This window comes from Neltuma alba, unplaced genomic scaffold, assembly GCF_004799145.2.
Source record: "Neltuma alba isolate B1F8T4 unplaced genomic scaffold, ASM479914v2 tig00013163_pilon, whole genome shotgun sequence".
In the NCBI taxonomy this organism is placed as follows: Eukaryota; Viridiplantae; Streptophyta; class Magnoliopsida; order Fabales; family Fabaceae; genus Neltuma; species Neltuma alba.
Genome location: NW_021637474.1, coordinates 23153 through 45656, shown reverse-complemented (window position 1 = coordinate 45656; position 22504 = coordinate 23153). Strand labels below are relative to the sequence as shown.

Here is a 22504-nt window from a genome sequence, read left to right as displayed (position 1 = left end):
ATTACGACTTTTCAACACTTTCCAAAATTCAATCATAAAAAAGATTATATGGTATCTTTAATTCTCAGAAAAAAGAGAAACAAAATCAATCTTGGATATGTTCTCCTAAACTCAATCCCCAACTTCAAATCAAAATGGGAAGTTAATTCCCAAACTATCAAATCAAAATAGGAAAGTCTTCTTATTTTTATTATATATATTGTGAGGGATATATTATATAATTTCGAAGAAGAAAAACTGAGAGAGAAAAGATAGAAAATCAGGAAAGTTCGTAGGAAGATGGAAAAAAGGTGATGAGTGATGAACAAATAGAGACTCTTAGAGTGCAAATAGCAGCATATGCCTTCATATGTGAGAACCTTGCTGATATGTACAGCAGGCTTACCCTCCACCAACTTCAGGATCTTCCACTTCCAGGTCTCTTTCTCATTCCCTATATGTATTTCTTCTTCTGTTTTATTTGTAATCAGAATTTTTTTTCTTATTATGTATGGATAAGCTGATATAGTAGTACGAAAGTAGGCATTGTTCATCTTTAGTATCTTAATAATCAAAATAATTGATTTTGTGACGAATTATTTTAAGGGTATTGCAAAAAATTTTTGTGATGGAATTCTACCACAAAATTTATCGCTAGGATTTATAACAAATTTTTGAAACGAACAGAAAATTTTTCTATTTTGTAATAGTTCAGTATTTTTTATATACTTGTACTCCTCCAGTCCTAAATATAAAACCCTTATATACACTATATAAGGGTCTTATATTTAGGATCGAGGAGTAATATGTTTAAGTATGTGTATATCAGTGTGGATGGGAAGAGCTTCTTTTTATATGCGTAAGACTTAAGGATTGAGTTTATAATATTATAACATATATATATTGAAATTCTATATTGATAATTTTTATATTGATTTTTTCAATTTTAAGTGCGAAACAAAACACATGAATGAGACGGAAAAAAAAAAAAAAATTCACATCCTGCCCGTCCATGTGTTCAGAAAAGTTCACCGACATAAGGAAACGTGTAAGAGAGAACAAGAAGAATAATACCCCCCCAAAACAAAAAGAAAAAAAGAAAAGAAAACTGCGAATTGTATCAAATTTAATTTTTCATATTTCCATGTTATTTAAACAATAAAATTCAGAAACTTTTCGACTTGTTAGGAGTATTTTTAATCCATAATATGATATATTTCTTTTACAGTCATTTTTTCAAAACTAAGGTCTCTATATGTCATTGCCCGTCTTTTAGCATTCTCAAGTGTCATTTCCATATTGAAATTAAGAAAGCAGATTGAAGAAAAGCTTTTTCATTTTCTCAAATGAGATGCATGTTGATATCTATATATATATCTATCTATAATATATATCATATACCACCTCTCCGTGCTTATATAAGATTGAGTTAGCGATTATTAACCTTTGTTCAAAATATAAAACCTGAATTCATTTTATCCCATCTTTCTCCCAAATATTCCTATTATTATAAGAGGTTCCTATCAAGAGATAATTCTAATAATTCAATACGCATAATGAGAAAGATAGTTTAGGTAAATGACCAACTTAATTAATTTTTTTGATATTTTTAAATTAGTTATCGAAATCTCATATTAACGACCGAAAGTATACTACACTACTTTAGCAATTCTATATTATCTATAAGTTATAAATAGTAGGACTTGAAATAAGCATCAGTCTGCCCCCCCCCAAATAAACATCATCTTAGATTTGTTGGATCATTTGATGCTCTTTTTTTTTATTCATTTTTATTTCTAATTAATTACATATTTCTCTCTTTCTTTTTCATTCATTCTTTTTCTTTCACCTATTTTTTCCACTTATTCTCTCTTCTACTCACCCTCTCCATAAATAAGGGTGTTTTACAAAAATAAATTATTATTTTTACATATTTATTACTGTTAACCAATTTTAACCACCTTTGTTAGTTGTGTAAGTTAGTTATTGGAATATTATTTACTACTATAATGTATGAACAGTACGACTTAAAATCATAGTGTCGTCTTTTTCAGAAGTCACAGTGGAAAACACGCGACAACTTAGCGAGCCCTTGATGCTGTACGGTGGCCAAAGATGGAGTAGCAGAAGGCGATGGGCTCCGACACGGAACCAGCTTGAGATTCTGGAGAGTATATTTCGAGGAAGGCGGCGGAGCTCATCCGAGCAAGCAGAAGATCAAGGACATTACGGCGGTGCTGAGCCACCATGGTCAGATTTCTGAGACAAATGTGTACACTTGGTTCCAGAACCGGCGTGCTAGGTTGAAGAGGAAGTCGCAGAACAATAATGCAGAAGCACTTGATCGTCGTCATCATAATAACCATCCACAAGCCATGATGAAGATGATTCCAGTTGATCAGTTAGGATCAACCAGTACAAGTTATAATAATAATAATAATAATAATAATAATAATAATAATAATAATACCAATACCCAAGTTGAGTCCATGTCTAAGGTTAATAATTACGTTAGATTTTGAGAGTGAATGAGTGATTTCTTGTGCTTTAATTGTTCGTTCTAGTTTGGGGATTTATTTTGTGTGTTTAGAATATGTTAAATTATAATTGTATGTTTATATAAATATATAAACTTCATGGAGATATTTGCTTCTTTTTTTTTTTTTTTTTGCTACAAGGATATTTGCTATTTGTTTTTGCATTTTGCTAGAAAACCGTGGGTTTTTTATTGCACGTTGTTTGAAAAAGCATGATCATGTTATTATCATCATCTATATAAATAGTATGACTTGTTAGATTTTTATATTTTATATAATATGTAAATTTGCGCATTACTTAGCATTAATGTTATAACAAAGTTTGGAAGAAAAAGAATAAAGAAAACAAAGGTGCTTCAAGACTAACAAAATACTGAAGTATAACTTTCACCAAAAAAAAATATACTGAAACAATCACTTATAAATCGTAAACAAGATCTCATCTCAGATTGAAGGGGTTTTTTTTTTTTTTTTGGGGCCAAAAGAAAGATTGAAGGTGTTTGATTTAGCTTATTTTAAATAACTTTGTCAACAAATATATGAGAGTAATTTTATCTAGCAAACGCCAAAAAAGAGAGAGAATATTTTAAGCTCTCACAAACATGTAACTTATCTAATTTAAATAAAAATAAAAATAAGCCACTTCAGACTAACTCAATAATAAATTAATAATAGCAGTATGTAAGACTTTGCTGTTTAACAGTCTTATTAGAAACAGAATTTGAGGAGCTCTATAAGACTATTTGTAGCAAAGTTTTAAGTGATACCATTGGTATAGGGAAATGGAGGGGAAAGGAGGAGGAGAAAAATTTTAATGACCTCATTTTGAAAATTAAAGAAGCGGGGTTATAAAATTTTGATAAAATAAAATATAAGATAAAAGAAGAAGAAAAACTAACTAGAAAATTTTAACCCCAATTTTGTAATTTTTTAAATGAGCTCATTGCAATATTCTCTCTCCTCCTTTTTTCCTCATTTCCCCCGTACCAAATAGACTCCTTAGTGTCTGATATTCTCTGCGCGTTAGAAAGAAGGCCTTGCATTAAATTGTTGGTTTCAAGGCCAGGGAATAATGCTGCTGATTTTGTGGCAGACCTTGCAATGGAGAGAATAATCATTGTGAAGGAGGAAGCTGTCTGGGAGTTCGAAGGGGTGTCGGTAGATAACTATATTTGTATTGCGGGCCCCATTTCTAGGCTGCGGGTGGCTTTTTTTTCACTTTCTTAGAACTTTTGTATTTTGATTCCTCCTTTATCAATAAAATTTCTGCTTGGACGTTAAAAAAAAAAAACATCATATCTTTCTAACATAAACAAAAAAAATAAATTATTATAATTTTTACTGTTTTTAAAAATGCAAATTAATTTGGGTATACTTTTACAATTGGAATGAAGCATCTTAAGAAATCTTTTGGACACACGCTTAACAATATCCCAAGTAATACGGAAATTCGGTCCTAAATATAAAATCTAATTTATAGTATTAGAAGTAGTATTAACAAATCAAAATCAACTAAAGCTCATTCTTTCTGTCTTTCTTTCTTTTCTAATTAACACTATCATGTGATCTAACTTCATTATGATTTGTCAAGAATAAATCACAATCATTAATCTGTTGTATAATCTATGCACAACATTAAGGAAAAGTTTCATCAACAGAGGAGTCTTGTATAATTAATTATATTTGTATGAGATGTTGAACTTAAGTCAAACGTGAGGGCCCTGCCTCATCCACTTCACTGCGGCCCATTTTTTCCCAGAAAGTACCTCACATGCTCCATGAAGAGCATTCGGATCTGCTTGTCCATTCAATCCCTGAAATAACCCACCAAAACATTTTAAAAAAAATTACTGATTTTCATATATGAGATTTACATAAATTGAGATACAATATACATTTCTCTTAAATTGTGCTAGGTAAAACATCAATGCATAATACTAAGTTCCCTAAGCTATCGCAAAAAATGAGAATAGTACAACTTAAATTAGCATATAAAACTTCAGCTAAAAAAAAAAAAAAAAGCATATAGAACTTAAAATGATTGTCAGTCACATTATGTGATGCCTTATATCATCACACATTCAGCAACATAGAATATGGGGTATGCTTTTGCTGAATCAGCCATGGCACTGTTACAATCAATTTTGAATTCTCTACATTCAAAAAGCACATACGGACAATTTAAAAAAAAAAAAACACAAAAGCAAATTTCTATTGTGTACTATTACTATATTTGTTACGCGTCCATATTAGTTTGCGAGAATTACAGTGAAATTCTAAAGAAGAAAAATAATTACTAAAAAGTCCTAATAACAACCCAAGTAACCTGTAATGATAAATTTTAGAATAGAAACGAACAATTTTTAGGACTCGTTTTATAATTATTTTTTTTTTAGAACCTTATTGTAATTCTCCCTATTAGTTTTCATGTTTCCTAAGCTAGTCCTACTTCACTGTACCATCAGTTTATATAATACTCCCTCAGCAGCCTATTTCAACTTGCAAAATTATCCTCAATGAAGTTCATCAATTATGTTATTTAATAAATATGAGATGGTTTAATTGATCAATGAATATCAAAGCAAACGATACATAGAGTAGGGAACGCTTTGGACAAAAGGGTGGAAAATTAACGCTTTGGATAAAAGGGTTTTGTATTAAGGACCATGAGAGAGGTCCTTTATAAAAGACTAGAAGGAGTAAATCTATAGTAAATCACATTGTTTATAAGCATGAAAAATGCAACTCATTTATCATAGCTGTAGTGAAAAATGTGCCTAGTTGCTCCTATATGACAAGCAAAATGGATACTAACCATACTCCAGAAAAGTACGGCATTTCCCTTAGTAGGTTTCACAGAGAGCCCTTTAACAATTTTCCCACCACAGTTACACTCACCCGAACCGCCCTGCAATGCACTGATTATATTAACAACAGCCAGGGGATCCTCTTTCAAGAGATTCCGATCAAAATTTTAGGTAATAACAGCAAATTACAGCTGTCATCTTACCATTTCATTGTATGTTTCAAGTAAAAGGTAGAATATATATAAAATACTAATAACAATAATAATGATAACATTTGCTTTGATTAACATAAGTGGTTTGAACTATAACGACATGTAAATGTTGAATCCATAATTGGTTCTTTGAGACTCAGGAGCAGAACAGGATTAAAAGAGCCATACATTTTTTTCTCTTTGTAACTACAGGATAGGATATCATAGCCTTATTAAAAAAAATATATCCAAAAAAATGTTAACAACTACATTCACATGAATTCCTTGAGTCCAAATAAATTTAAGTAAGAACAGATTACTCCATAAATTATGGCTCCGCACTATTTATAGCTTATTAATAGAGGGGCTTCATGTAGATTTTATATTATTTATAAACATGGATTTAAGCAGTCAACCGAACATTTATGATGATGACTTTGTCAGCCAGAAACCACTAGGAAAATTTTAAAGCAAACAACCTAGTACAATGCTTAAACGTATGGAAACTAAATAGTTCTGGAGTTTATGAAGCACAAAAGATGACTTAAGAAAAAGGACCTGTCCATGTCAGCTACGCATCAGTACATAGAATAGAAACTGATAAACACACACCATCATTTATTTTAAATCAAACATGACTCCTTATATGAGACAGAGAGGAACCTATATTTGTGACACTTTAGAGAAAATCTACACATCTGCTTCATATCTATCATCTAATAATATGACATAATATAATCTAAATGATAGAATTCGGGAAGCAAGAAGTTTACCTTTGGGAAATATGTTTCACCGCCCTCAACATTGTCACTAAGATACATAAGCACTGTTGCTATTCGCTGCCCACCGTTTTTCAAGTTGTACTGTTGTAGTGGAAAAAAAGAACGAAAAGGTGATTATAGCAAGTTCAAGGCAATTCTTATCATTACAAAATGGCAAAGGCAGTAAGGAGGGCATAAAACTCACAGTATCAGCAAAATAGTCATGATGGGGTGCGTAATACTGATTCTTCTCATATCTGTGATTCTCCATGTGTTAGCCTTGGTACCAAGAAATTCACTTCTTTTTTGTTTTAAAAATAATGGATGAAATAAAGTGATATCCTACCTCAAAATTTGAATAGGCTCTCCATTTTCAGTTGGTATTTGAGCATAGATTGAAATTCTCTTTTCAATTGCCTGGGTGTGTCAGTTGAACATATTTTATCAAAGTGTTCAATTAATCATCACCAAAAATAAATAAATAAATAAGGTCTTCCACTACTGGACACATCAATAAAAAGATGCAACTTAAGCCCAAGCATAAAACAATGATTTTAAAGGAAACTAAAATTTTTTATATAATAATGAAAACACAAATAATTAAAGAAAGCTGCCCAAGAAGAAGGGCACGCCAAGATGACAAATGCATAGAAATCAGTTTGTAGGTGTGTAGTAGTATTTGTTTTTCCCCCTTTTGACGGGGGTGTGGGGAAGCAGTGAGGTCTTTTGTGTTTGTGCCTCATTTCAGAAATTTAGCAAATAACACTAACAATAGTATGACTCTAATATTTTTGGGAAGAAGCCAAGTTACCAGTGAAAAAGGCCACGAATACGATGGTAAATATGAGGATAAAAATCATAAAACCATAAGGCATTCTCCAAAACAATTTTCAATCTAAACAAATATACCTGCACCATTGGGTGTTTTCTATCTTCTGAGCTCAGGAACATACCATAGCTTGTCCTGACATTGCTCTTGATACTCTACGAACGATGAAAGAAAATCATATGAGAGGCTATTTGGCAGGCTAGAAACTCTGATGCTTATTTGAAGGACACAGACAATAGAGAAGTTGACAGGCTAGAAAAGGCTTCTTTTAGAAAGGGAATAATCACAACTTTATAATGTTTTCCCTCATTTTCTCTCCCTTTTCTAATGCTCTTTCATACTCCCTCAAAAGTCATCATCCAGGTATTCTTGAGAGGTATGGAAGGTAAGATCCTTGGTGTTTTCCGGTGTTTGCAGATATTTTGTATGTTTACAGCTGGAGATATATGCAAGAATATTCGACGATAAATTTCAGCTGCTACCCCCTTTATAAGAAAACATTGTCTCTTCAGGTAGCTGTGCATGCTAGGACTGTGACAATTTGGCGTGACCTACTTATATTCATATCTACAATAATTGTGCAGGCTAATGTCATCAATGATGCAGATGGTCAAAAACACCCCCCCCCCCAAAAAAAAATTTCAAGCTTTAAATAAGAGGTAGGAGAGGAATGGAATCCCTAGTTGCAATGTCAGTGTGAATTTTTTAAGTGGAATTTGACTTTCCAATCATAGTGCCCTAAGGTTACTTATAGTAATGCCCGGGTATACACACCCAACATCCCTCACGCTACATCTTCCTAGTTTAGACATAAAATATGCAAAGCTACCGTCATTTCTCACATCTAATGAATAAATCATAGAAAACCACAAAAAATTATAGGCATCCAAGTTCATATTTTGGATGTCTAAATAATGAAAACCAATCAAAATAAAACCAATGTACCTTTCCTGTTTCTCTCTCTACCACTTGTGAATTTCGAAGGTGAGGGTGCCCTATGGCCTTAAGATACTCACATTCCTGTAAAAGAAATATAACTTCAATTTTCAATTAACATGTAAATGGCCTTATCTGCAAAGTTGTAATTATCAACTTTATTCAGAAGCTAAATTTGTTAAAAATGATTAGTATTAATGTTATTGTTTTTAGTAGTCATGATATTTTCTTGTCTAACACCATTAGAAGACCTTATATGGGGGTTTCCCAACAAAATAACAAAAATAGCCTACACTACTTCACAGTACACAGCAAGTGGCACCATGTGAGAACTACCAGAAAAAGATCCACTAAAATTAAGCTTTGTCAGGAGAAATTAAAGTCTGTACAGATGAATAGAATGTGCAATATAGACATATGGTGACAGCTGATGCTTGACACCATTTGCCAGAACTGATTTAGAATTAATCGAGTCTGCTAGCCACACCAAGACAGTAAAGGGGGGAAAGGAAAAACAGAGAGTTGGCCATACTACTGATCGTCTATTCTATAGGATGAGGCTGAATCCACCATGTTGATACAGAAAATTTGGCAATCAGCAAAAAGGCATACCTCCATGCTTAGGAAGTTACGCAGTAAAATGATTCGAGGAGACCAGCTAAGAACTTCAGGTTTGATCTACAACCAGAATTAGGAGCACAGGAGAATAATCAAAATCAATATATCAAGCAAATAAAATCCACTAACATAACAATTACAAATGACTTAAACCAACAAACAAGCGTGAGAGAGAGTGTATAAACTAAGTAAAAACTAAAATAAATGGAGAGATATGATCGATCAATTTTAGCACAGCAAATTATAATATTAAAATGCAAAACGATAATAAAATGGATGTCAAGTGCGTTCAATCCAAACATCAACACAAACAGCATCACCATATTTTAGCCATATACTAGCCTAAAAGTTCATGTCCATTGATAAAGAAATAACTTATTCTACTTTGATAACAAAGTGAGATCATGACAAAATGTTTTGGACTTTATTTGAAGATATTCAAGCAATAAACATCATAATATCAAATCTCAACATACTAAATCGTTGACAACGAGAATACAAGATTGATGATCATAGAACAATCTGAATTATCCAAAAGACAAATATATAATTACCTTTTTGAATATGACAACTTATCTACATATGGACAAATGGTAATTAAGGAATATAAACAAAATTCTCTTCCCAGTGTCTAGACAATAAACACCAAAATACTTGCAACACCCACACTGGCCTTTTACTTTATCAGAGGTTAACAGTTCTTTTAGGGAGATGGAATAACATCCAAACAAAGAAAGTTTACTGGAAACAAAAGAGAAATCTACATACATATCCAAGACGTAAGATTTCTGCTTCCCTGTCATTTTTCCAAAATGGAATACCTGAAAATCAGAAAATATAAATTTAAAAAAAAAAAAAAAAAAAAAAAAAGAAAGAGTTCTAACCAGAGGACTACATAAAAACTACATATATGCAGATCAGGTAAAATGATTTCAAACAAGTTCAATGGCCGGAAAAAAGAAAAAAAGGCAGGGTATAGTTAGTAGTGACACCATCTATAGCATTTAGTATTTACACATATTGTAACAGTAACATTATAGTACGAAGCTTATTTCTCCTCCTGGCATGGCAGACAGAAACATTATTAAGTCATTTTATGGTGCAGTGAGTGTGTTCAGAAAACTTAGACCTTTTCTCGGCCATTAAGTTCAAGGGTTTGGGCATAACAAGGATAAAATCTGTTTTTGCGGATTACTGTGTTTGCAGCCTTGCGATCTTCATAATTAGAACTGAATGCTAGCCTTTGAGGGTCCTGAACTTATTCAACCTATAGTATTGAAGATGAATGAGAGGAGAAGAATAAAAGAGGGACTCAAACTGGGATAATTTGGGATGAGCTGGCTAGAGGGGTGCAAAAGGGAAATAACAGTACCAACTAATTCATATGGGTTGCGAGGCGTAAGAGAGAACTAGTCCACTGGTACGGAGTTTATGCGAAGTGAGAGGTCAGTGAGGGGTTAAGCAGGAATTTGGCTGTTTAGTGGGGGAGTCCCAAGCCTCTCAAATGCTAGGGGAATTTATTTCTGTCTTTTCTGCATTTTCTTTTCTTCTGCAAACATTAAAAACTGTTAGCAGCGTCTTTTGTTCCCATAAGTCTTCTTCTGTGGAAAAATTATTTCCTTGGCCACTCAATGGGATTTAGAAAACCAATTTTTTGGGAGCTACCGTCATGGATTTACAATGGAAATTTTTTGGCCAGGATTTACAATGGAAATTTTTTGGCCAAGATTTACAAACAGACTGCAGAGTTCTTCTGAGCTAATGTTTCAGTGTCTACATTATTTCATTAATGCTATGTGAGGATTACTTATGCATCACTGAATTTACTTCTTTCTTTGTGCATCAATATCTATTTGGTCAGCCCAAAAAGAATTAAGTGTCTTGAAACTAAAACCCTGACTGACAGCAACATTTCCTCTAAGTAATAAAGCAAGATATTACCAAAACAAATAAATTTTTTATACATCTAAGACACTGACCTCTGGGCAGTTGAAGGAAACCGTCCCTCTGGTGCAATCTTCTAAATCTTGGAGACTTTGTGCCTGTGCCTAAAATAAAACAGTTAGGCTATAAAGAGGATAATGATAAAATACTCCCAGACACTAAACAACTAAATTTTAAATCCCAATTTACAATTACATCATAAATTAGTACAATCACCATCATTATCTTCTTATATTAATAAAAATTTCAAGGGGCTGGAGTGTGCAGCAGAATTAAGTACCCTGAGCCTCTGTATCACTATCTTACCGCTAGAAGTTACCATTATATCACCTCCAAATTCACCCATAAAAGGCCCAAAGGCCTCCCAAGTGTGATTTCCACTCTCTAAACTCCCCTCATTGCTGAAGACTCTTAACTATCACAAGCATTAGAACTTTAGCAGAGGCCTCAGCCTCCATCGTGATCATGCTGAAAAAGCCCTCAAGCAACTGCTACAACTTCAGCCCCACCTTAAGGGCTACTCTAATTATTCATCATCATAATCCTATGCAACTTCTAAGACAGCTTGGCATTAGCATGACAAAGTGTAAAAATCCTAGGAAGCATTTTCTCGATTGGGTTGTTTCTTGGGTTATTGAAACAAAATCCCTACCATAAATCATTCCGACATTACATCTCTTGTATCTATCCCTGACAGTTCATCGTATTACTTGATCTACAGTTTCATACTACAAATCATTCCAGTAGAATACGAGACATGATCATTTGCTAGAAGAATTATCAAAATCATTGCAAAAATATTTTTAAAAAATCAGACACCAGGTAAAAGTATGTAAAACTGGTATCCCCGTTCCACTTAATCAACAGGGTAGGACAAACATTTCGATAGTTATAAACGCAAACCCCAAAACAATATCGTAAAAGTGGAAAGTCTATATATATCAACAAAATAATTTCAACATCTTCACAAATTCTTAAGCCTCAGTGTGACAGAATATGATTGCACATGCTTACCATGGGAGTCTTCCAATTGTCGTAAAAGTGTCAACTGAGAGACAGAACCTGTAATTCCAAAACAGAAGATAATTCATTCATATGATCGCATTGTGCCAAGCTCTCTTGAAATTGCTAATCAGTAATTCAATATTTTTTTGACATGTATCATCATTCTATTTCTGTTATTAGCTTCAAAGTAGAAGCAATCATTGTCCGGTTGAGGGGAGGGAAGAAAAACACAAATAAGGGGAGGGGAAAAACACAGATAAACAAAAGTTGGGATTTTGCATTCTGTCTCCAGAAAGCTGATAACTTTTCCGCGAAGGCAATATAAACAAGTATCCAAAAGAACAAATTCCCCAGTTCAGGATGTTTCATCAACTTAGATGCATTCGGACTTGAGTTTACCCCTTTCACCGTTTTGTTCAAATTTTCAGGTGGATAACAAAAATGCAGGAACATTTTATTATGAAGAAACTGAATGTTAAGAGCCTATCATGAATTCATGATATCATCATGAACTTGTTAGTAACGCATAGACAAAACAAATAAAACAAAATGCACTATTTCTCCTTTCCTAAGAAAACAACATGAAATGAAACTGGAAAATCACATGCAAGAGTCACACCAAGCAACCCCTTACCGATGATCAAGCCGATAGTGACAAATGAGAGAAGCCCGAAGATGAACTTCATTGTAGGAACAATGAATTACTTGACGGTGTAGCGACAGAGAGAATGAAGAACGAAAGGGAGCAAAATCAAAGAAACGAATACACTGATTCAATGGGAAACGTTGTGCGTTTTTGAAGAACAAGAAGAAACCGCTTTGATCGCCCATTGCTTGTGTTTGTGTCAATTGGCTTGTCTTCTTTCTTGCCTTTTTAAACTCTGGGCTGTTTCCAAGATCATAACAACATTTGAATTCGCCCATTGCTTGTGTTGAGTCAATTGGTTTGTCTTCTTTCTCACCTTTTTCAAACTCTCGGTTTTTTCCAATTCCAGGTTCACAGCAGGATTTGATCCCGTCGGTCGAGCGCCAACGGATTTTGTGCCGTCTAGTTTCCTCTTATTTTACGCTTTATTTTTCCAGTACCTGAATTCGCCCAGGTCAACTTTTTTCGCGGGTCAACCCTTTATTTCAATCTCACTTCTCTCTAGATTTCTCTCCTGATTTTTTTTTTGTTAAGATAGTTTTGAAAAAATCTTTAAAAAAATTAATTGTTAAATTTCAAAATTTTAAATCAGTATTAGTTATTATACTCATAAAAAAATAATTATACCTAAAAAGCAAATAACAGCACATTTTTGTAGCAATTTTTAATTTGTAGTTTTTAATTTCAATATTTATTTTTTTATAGAATTTTTCCAATCATCTTCTCTCCTGACTAAAACTAGAAAAAAAATCTAATCTCTGATCCTAAGCAAGTAAGCCCTACATAATTTCTTTAAAATATATTTCTATATAATATTAGATTTAAAAGTAAAATATTCTAACATATTTTAAATTTGTCTTTAATTACACGGAATCCTATTATATTTTGAAAATATACATTTAAATACAAACCATTAACTCCATTCAAAATATTAAAAAGATACTTTTTAATTAACATTTTGGAAAAAATTTAAAAAAAATCTGTAAAATTTCAAAATTCCAAATAAAAAGTGATTATAAAAATATGTTTTCGTTTATTTTTTAAATATTGTCAATTGTTATTAAAGTATAATGAATAATACTGATTTGAAATTTTAAATTTTAAAATTTTTTTTTGGATTCTTCTTAAAATTTATAGTAAAATACTTTTTATTTATTAATTTATCTTTTATCATACTAAAGCCATAATTTTGGCTAAAATTGTTTTAAAAAATTTAGGAATTATTGTCCTTAATTTTATTTTTATTTGAAAAAATAGCAAATAAAAACCCCCAATATATAAAATTGCTAAATGGGTTCCTCAATATGAAAAATAGCCTCACCAGACCCGATCCTATATTACAAATATGAAATGATGGTGTCCGAAATGCTCCTCAGCTATTTGAAAAAAAAAATGCTGTCTACGAGCCTACTTTTCTCTCCCCTAGTTTCGATAACTTCCCTCCAATCTCTCTACTCTCTTCATTCTCTGCACTCTGTCCATTTTCGCACAGGAGGTTGCTTCTATTTTGCAGTAATAGTATCGGGGAGAGGAGGATTGTGTGAGAGAAGTGTGTATTTGCTGTGAGAGAGGCGAATGGAGTAGTGATTTGTTAGCATTGTCAAAGGCAGGGGAGGAGGTAGAGACATCGTCACACATTTGGTGGCTGTCATGTGTGGTTATCAGAGTTAATAGTGGCATTCAGTGACAAAATCTAGTGGTAAATTTGATGCTTTGGTTTGTTTGGGTTGGTTACTACATGTATGATAGACTAAAGAGAGGGAATGTGTTTAGGGCACGAAAGTGTATATATGTTTTTCTATCAAATAAGTTGTGATTGATTGGTAAAAAATAGTTGGGTGTGAAATATACATGCTTTTTTGTGGAAGAACATGTGCGAATGGGTTTGGCTAGGAAGGAAATGACAAGATCAGTTAGAAAGATGACAAGATTAGTTTGGGAAATGACGATATAGGAATGGATAAAGTGCAAATTGAATTGGTTAAGTGTTAACTAAATTGAAGACTTGTTAAAGTATTTGTCTGGTTTAAAATGACAACATAAAACTAGGTATTTACCAAGGTCAATAATGAAAATATAAAGTATGTTGAAATTGCAATTGTGAAGTTGAAAATAACAAGATGAGTAGGGGGATTGGCAAGTTTATAATATCAAGTAACAAGTGTGAAATTGACAAGTTGCTAATAGGAAATAACAAGTTTAATATAGTGAATAACAAGTTATTGAGTAGTTGGGAATAACAAGATTGCCATGAGGTCTGACAAGTTAACAATAGGAAATGACAAGCTTATAGTTAAAAATAACAAGGTAGGAATAACAAAGCTGACTATGACAATTGGAAAAATTTATAATCTGAAATAACAAGTTGATGATTGTAAATGATAAGTACTCCCTCCGTTCCTTATTATAAGAGACAAATAACCAAATTACGTTGATAAAAAAAACAGTTAAAATTAGTTAAGGACAATTAATGTGTAAAAAATATAATATTTTTTCCAACAATGCCCCCATTAATAAGGAGAGAGAGTATGAAAGAGAACAATTAAATTATTAAAAGAAAGAAAAGTGGGAGGGAGAGAGAGTATGAGTTGGAGACAAAATAAATAAGGGTAAAATAGGAAATCAATACAAAAAAATAGAAACAACTTTTAAGTGTCTCTTATATATGGGAACATGCCATAAACATCAAATGTCTCTTATAATAAGGAACAGAAGGAGTAATGATTAGAAGTAACAAGCATGAAAAGTAGTTGAGAATAACAAGTTTTTTTTTTTTTTGGACAGAAGTTGAGAATAACAAGTTTAGTTTGAGAAATTGACAACTTGTGTACAAGAAATTACAAGTTGATGTTTCGAAATAAGAAGTTAATGGTGGTGATGTAAGAAGGCTATTAGTTAAAAAAATATATTGTTAACAGAGCTGTTAGTTAGTTAGTAAATGTGGTTGTAAACGATTGTATGTTGAATGTTTTACAGAAAAAGAAAGATGGCATCAGATGGAGCCTCAGGATCCAAAAAGGCACATAATTGTTAGTTATTATTCAAAAATGAGTTTTTGGCCACAATAGCTGACCCTAACATGAAAGACAGAGAAAAAATAGATGCTGTGTCAAATGCATGGAAAGCTCTATGCACTGAAGAGAAGATGAGGTACACCGAGGAGGCAAAGAAAATAAGGCCACAAAAGGAAGAAAAGGAGAGAAAAAGAAACATTTACCAGCCAAACCCATTCGCGAGTGTCCTAGAAGGGTTTAAGAAAATCACTGTACTTTGTGAATAATAATGAAGACTTAAGGGAGAGGGTTGAGAGGATAGGCTTTGGGAGGCCATTGAAGGTTGGATTAAAGAGACTACCCTATGATCTCATTCTAACCATGCTAAGATCATATGACTTGCCAACACATCAATTTACAATCAGGAGGAAATTAGAGGAAATATGAGCAAAAGATGTTGAGCAGCTTTTAAGAATCCGTCACGGTGGGGAGAATGTGACAACTAAAGTTTTAGAGGGTGATACTATCTATAAGGACCTAAAAAATGAATATTGGAGAGTGTCATTTAGTAAAATACTGAAAGGCATTGCTTCGAAGGAGGAGGATGATATATTTGAGTTTTTATTTGTGCTATACACGCTAGGTACTTTTCTATATCTGAAATCAAGTTCAGAAGTGAGTGAGAAATTGGTCAAACTCATGCTTTATACAATAGTTGACTTTGAAAAGTATGATTAGGCTACTTATATTATAAAGGACCTCTGGAAAGAAATGAGAGACTAGGTGAAAGCGTATAGGCAGGGTAACGAAGGGTAGGAGAGCAGTATTGTTGGTAGCTGCATATACTTGCTTTTGGTATGACTATTTTGTTTGTCATTGTATTTGCATTTTATTTCCAATATGCATAACATTAATATTATATATATGTAGCTGACTTGCAGCTTTTTTCTTTGTGAGCGTTTTAACCTCAACACACCTGTTGATTAAGACTCTAGTAGTGCAATTGAATACTGGACAAATCAAAAGATTAAAGAATTGCCCAGTAAGGAAAGAAGAAAGGATAAGTGTAGAGTTTTTGGACCCAGTATGTGATATAATTGGTAAACTGAACTTTTTATTTACTAACCTGAACTTCTTATTTGCTATAGTTAAGTTGTCGTTTGCTAAACTTAAGTTGTGATTCACTATAGCGAGATAGAACTTTGCCATAATTAACTTGCAATTTGGCAAACCTAAGTTGTTATTTGGTATACTTATATTGTGATTTGCTATATTCAACTTGTCATTTGCTATATATCATTTGGTATACTGAAATTGTGATTTGTTATACTTAAATTATGATTCGTTAAAGTGAAGTTGTCATTTTTTATAGTTAGGTTGTTAGTTGTCATACTTAAATTGTGATATAGGGAGAAATAAAGTTATTATTTGCCATAGTGAACTTATCATTTAGCATACTTAAGTTGTGATTTGACATATTTAAGTTGTCAATCGCTATGATGACATACAATTTGTTATAGTGAACTTATCATTTGCCACAATGAACTTGTCATTTGACATACTTGAATTGTAATTTGGTATACTGACGTTGTTATTCGTTATAGTGAACTTGTCATTTGCTTAAGTGAAGTTGTTATTCTATATATTTAATTGCTAAATGTCTTTTGCATGCAAGAGCTAAAAAAGTTATGCAAGTGCCTAATGAAAAAGATAGAGGAAGGGCAAAAAATGCTGATAAAAATGGTGGATAAGGAGTTGTTGAAGGTGCAAATCCCAAGACAGGAAAATGGTAGGAATGGTAACTCAAGAGAAATGACTTAGGTTGAGACAGTGCCTACAAATATTAGAGGTTCTTAAGATGATAAAGAGGACAGGTGCAACAATGATGACACAACTTAAAAAAAAGAGAAGGATGAAGGAGGCAGTAAAGATGGAAATAGTCATGGGAATGGTGACAGGAAGGGTGAAAAGGAGGATGATAGTGAGAATGAAGAGAAGGACAAAGAGGGCGATGGGGATGGTGATGACATAAGTGAAGGGGACAGTGAACACAAGGGTAATAGGAAGGATAATGACAAGTAAATGTATAAAATGAAAAGTGACATACTCGGAACTAGTTTCCCATATGCAAGTGTCACCTAGTGTTGAAAGTTATGATATAGAGGGTGATATACCTGCAGCCAATTCTCCCGTGGAAGTGCCACCCAACGTTGAGGGTGATGATGTAGAGGGTGACATACAAATAGATGTATCCCCCTAGCCATTGTTCAATATCTTGAGCCTATTTCAGAACCTGTATCTGTGGAGCCACAACAAGTAAGGAGATCTACTACGGTTCACTTCAGCAAGATCAAGTTGCCTTCGTTGGAGTTGAAGGCACAATCCAGAGTAAAGAGGCTTGTGAAGCCCAAGGATATTTTTTTCACCTTAGTTAGTCAAACTATCAAAGGTGATGAGGGTGACATGTAAGTGAAATTCTTATCTTATGTGATGTTATTCTTTGATGACATGTTAGCATAACACATCTACTAACTCACTCAAATAAGTTTCAGTCCTTTGATTAGAACGTTCAATAAAGACATCCCTCGATAATTATTGCATTTGCTTGGTGAAAATAACAGAGTAAGTAACAGGGTGATGTCATTGGTCTGTAAGGTTGTGGTACAAGAGCAATAGGATGTTGAAAAGCGCGTTAAGAGGCATATATTTGATGCACACTTCATAGTTAGGTTTCTATAATATTGTGGTTTCAACTACAGATGTGCTAATTACTAATGTACTTTGTAAATTTACAAGTTTGTAAAGGAAATTGGGAGAATAAAGTGTGTTACTATGAATACTAAGTTCTTTTTATGCATTTCATGTCACACCTTACTTATATAGTACCTTAGCATTCATTTAGATCCATTCCAGACCACTTTGGATGGTCTTAAACTTAAAAATTTCAATTTGGACGTTAATTTTCGGAAAATTACTATTCACTGTCCAGTTTTCAGATTACAGGTTCAACTTTGAAAAATCATAACTAATTTTAGAAAAATCGTATGGAGGTGTTCCAAAATTCTACGGAAAGCTCTTTCAATTCTCTCTAAGGGAAAAATACTCAACTGAACTCATCCTCATTGAAAACGTACAATTTATTGGATTAAGTTTGGTAAAATCAGGACTTTCCAGATTCTGCGCCTTAACTTTGAAATAAGGTGATTTACCATTCAGTTTAAAGCTTGGGATGTTCACTATAAGTATACCAAATTTAGTAACTTAACTCATTCATATGATAGGTCAAACTGAAGCTTGAAACTAACTGCTCCATGACCTACGTTTTATCCCTTAATATCTCCTTACTTTAATTCTTTTTATTTCTTTGACATACATAACATGGGCTTAATCTTTCTCATTCATACTCATATACTTTCATTCATGCCATAAACATCCTAAGCATATACATTGAATTGATGGCATTCATAACATAATTTACAGCATAGGAGAATTATACATTGAATATTCATATCAATCATTTGCATTAATAATTCTCCACTTCTTCTCCTTGCTTCTCATGCCATTAGTACCCATCATTGATTGACCTAAATGGTTGGTTAGTGAGGGGGTGAGATTCGGGGGAATCTCAGTAGCAAACAATACCATATTAATCATGCTAAATGGATACTCATGCACTACACGCAACTTGTTTATTCTCTTGTTAATTAGTGACATACTAGCATGCTCAAAGCTAACTTCTTGATGCATGGCCATGGAGACATAATCTACTCATCATGAATAGCAATTACAGTAGCTAAAACATGTCACAATAACATTCAATAACATGTACACGGCAACACACAAGCATACCACATCAAGCAATGACAATAGGTAAGTTCACTACCTTACACCTCAAGCCTTCCTCTTACTTTTCCTTTGACTCCCTTGACTTTCCAACCATGTTAGCTTTTGTTCAACATCATCAAACATCCTCTTGGATGTTCCAAAGGTCCTAAACATAGTCATAATGATCATACAATCTATTAGGACCACTAGATTACATAAAGTTCAAAGCTAGCTCTCTTGAACCTCAACCCTTTCTCTTAGTCTTAGGGTTTTCTTTCTAGCTTTTCTAACATAAATCTCATCATTTCCCATTCTTATGATCCATTTCTTATCAATTAGGATCACTTTAGATGGCCTTAGATTCAAGAATACCAAATCTGGAAATTTTGGTTCGCGGGTACTGTTCACGCAGAATCTCCAGAATTTTTGCTCAACTTTGAAAATTCATAAGTAAATCTAGAAAACTCCAAATTGAGTACTTCCAAGTCTCACTGAAAGCTAATTAAGTTAAAGTTGAAGGAAAAATAGTTTTAGGAACCAATTCTACGCCGAACAGTACCAGAATTGTACGAAACTCGACACCCTTCCAAAAGCTTAACACTGTTTCCAGATTTCAAACCCTAACTTTGAAAAATCACCATAAATCGTACACATATCCAAATGAAGTGTTCTACCCATGGATTTAAAGCTCATAGAGTGTACTTTAAGCATGGAAAATTTCAGAATCAGATACGAACAGTAACTAATTCGAAAAATCCATCAAATCAGCACGTAATTCTTCCAATTTTCACATAGATCCACTTGGATCTACCATACTTTGAGGTGTTCTAGCAAGATCTAACAACCAAACTCCCTTCCCCACTCATCAACCATTCCGACCAGCCATCAAAAGGGAGAGAAGACATATTTTCAACCATAAAAGAGAAAGAAACCAAGGCAAGAACACATCTAGAGCCAAGAACTCACCTTGAACCTTGATTGTATGACCAAAGTTGATGCCTTTCTCTTGGTTTTCCCTCAAAACTCTCTCTTTTTCCCTCTCTTCATGCCTTGCACGAAATTCCCATCTGATTTAGGGGAGAGATGAGCTCATTAATGTGTACAAAATATCCCACCAACCATCATTAATGTTATGCCAAGTGTCATTAGCCTACTTAATCTTAATCCTCTCTCTTAATTAACTTAAATCATAATGTAATTAAATTCCAAAGTCAAGATCCTCTCTATTGGTAGCTTGACACTTGGAAAGCTTTAATTACCATCCATTAAAGGCTTGACAAGTGGCGACTTGTGGCCCAAGTAAAGTGCAAGACTCTGATTAATACTTTATCGGTGCACTTTTACTCCGGGTTTAACTTCTTTTCTCTAATTACAGTGCTCTGGCCTCTGTAATTATTTTCTGTCAGATCCATAAATTCTCTTTAATTTTAGAGAGTATCTATGAATTTTCTTAGCCCATAACACTTCCTTTAAGCCTTGCATAAAATTCATTTACTAAACTACCCTTTTATCAGCAAAACTGGCTCTTTAATTTCTTAAAGCCACTCTACTGGCCTTTTGGTTGCGGGACTAATTTTATAAATTAGTACAACCTTTCAACCCTTTAACTTAATTTTTGTATACACTTTTGAGGTCTCTTGCTATTTCAAATAATTACCTCAAACGGTATACTTTTTACCGGTCACAACCTCATAAATTCCATTTAAGCTGCCTCAGTGGTATTTTCATCTTTTCTCTTCATAGAAGAGTCTTAGAATATTATTTCCCATTTTTTGGGATTTTCTTGGAATTTTCTGTACACTATTCTATTTTTGCCCTTGCTGGTCATAACTTTTTGAATTCACGGTTTTACCCCTGCTTAAGCCTAACCTCATAGAACCATCTCTTTGAGGTTTCTAACTTACCCATTGGCCTGTATCTAGCCTTTTTTCTCTTTTTGGGCCTTCGAGACTTTACTGGAGCCTCTAACCTTAATTATACTCGAGCCCCTAAAAACTTTTACTTTGCAGTTTAGTCCCTAAAACTGTTTTAACTTCCTTTCTCATCTTTGGGACTTCTACTCACAGGGGTCTGGTAACCTATTTAATTTAGGCTATTTCTGGAACTTCTAGGCCTAAAAGTCTAGATGTTACATTTCACAGGCTATAATGATCCGTGATCCAGCTTGTTAGGATCCTAACCAACATGCGCGATAAATACTTCTAGATTACGTTGGGTACAACAAAGGTGACTGCGACTTGATTATGAGTCCTGCTCTTGTTAAAGAGCATTGGTTCTACTTCGCTCTTGAACCAAAGACCATAAAGTTCAATATCCTTGATTCTATGCGAATAAGTTTAGAGCATAAAAAGACCACCTCTAAATAGAAGAAGGCAGCCACTTATGACCCTCAAGAAATGGCCATCACAGGCTATGTAAGAAGATGTTTATCACCTGTGTATGTTAGATAGGGGAATGAAAGTTTTATATTATTATCCTTTTGATGAATATGGTATATGTGCAAAGGGATCAGTTCAAAGACATACTTTATCTAGTTAGACCAGATTTGATTCATCAGATAAATTTGGAAATTGTCCAACATAACATACCTCAGCAAAATAATTTGTGAGCGTATACATCCTATTCATGTTATATGTTGTTTGGCTGTATTGATTTGAGGAGCTTAAACTATTAGGATAGTGTTGTGGGTAGGCAGGATTGTGATATGCATGTCCTTATATGGCTTAGCAAATAGGAACCTGATGTTCCCCTTGAGTACAATCAGGTAATGTGGCTGCCTTATTTATTGTATAATCAATAGCAGCTATCTATGATTCATTGGGTGTTAAATTTGTTGTACAGGCCGATGTGTCTGCTTTTCGATACAAGCTAATATGGTGGTTGGTAAATCATGATGACAATGAATGCTGTTAAAATGCATACCATCTTATCTCACAACCAGAGAAGGGATCAATGACTGAGAAAAGGAGAAAGTTTTTATAGAGTAAGAAATAGGAACATATGGATATAATGTGGATAATTTTGGGAGCATTTAACTTATACTCTATAAATTTTACTTACTTTCTAAGTAGACTCATTTTTTAATAATTAATGTCAATTGTGCATTAGTTATGATATGATTGGATTGATGCTATAACAGTACTTATATTTCAAGTCACAATTTTCACAATTGTTAGGCTAATATCAAGTTTACTAAGGTAAATGACAAGTTTAGTAACGCATGTGACAAGTTTTGATGAGCATTTGATAGGACCTTAAGTTTCTATGTTAAAGAGACAATTTCCATAATTCTTGGGCGAATGACAACATCAATAAATGAATGACAAGTTTAATAAGGCCAATGATAACTACTGATAAGCTATTCATACACATTTGAGATTCTCTGTTAAAATGACTAAATTTCTAGATTTCTTTAGGATATGACACGTTCAGT

At 33.3% G+C, this 22504-nt stretch overlaps 1 protein-coding gene and 1 pseudogene across 2 annotated transcripts; one reads left to right on the top strand and one right to left on the bottom strand.

Annotated features, from left to right (window-relative positions):
• Positions 1–293: 293 nt before the first annotated feature.
• LOC114734946 (WUSCHEL-related homeobox 8-like) lies at positions 294–3743 on the top strand (annotated as a pseudogene).
• Positions 3744–4181: 438 nt separating this feature from the next.
• On the bottom strand, positions 4182–12372 carry LOC114734948 (prolyl 4-hydroxylase 1-like). Of its 2 annotated transcripts, none has more exons than XM_028922594.1 (12): positions 12242–12372; positions 11617–11664; positions 10638–10700; positions 9427–9479; positions 8653–8718; positions 8050–8124; positions 7185–7259; positions 6622–6692; positions 6481–6532; positions 6288–6377; positions 5332–5424; positions 4182–4330 (listed from the first exon to the last, which is right to left on the bottom strand). In XM_028922594.1, exons 1-12 carry the CDS (start codon positions 12291–12293, stop codon positions 4223–4225), a joined length of 846 nt encoding a protein of 281 aa, XP_028778427.1. In that variant the 5' UTR covers positions 12294–12372; the 3' UTR covers positions 4182–4222. The 2 variants fall into 2 exon arrangements, with proteins under 2 accessions (XP_028778427.1, XP_028778426.1); XM_028922593.1 differs by having other exon boundaries at positions 10638–10706; positions 12242–12371.
• Positions 12373–22504: the final 10132 nt, after the last annotated feature.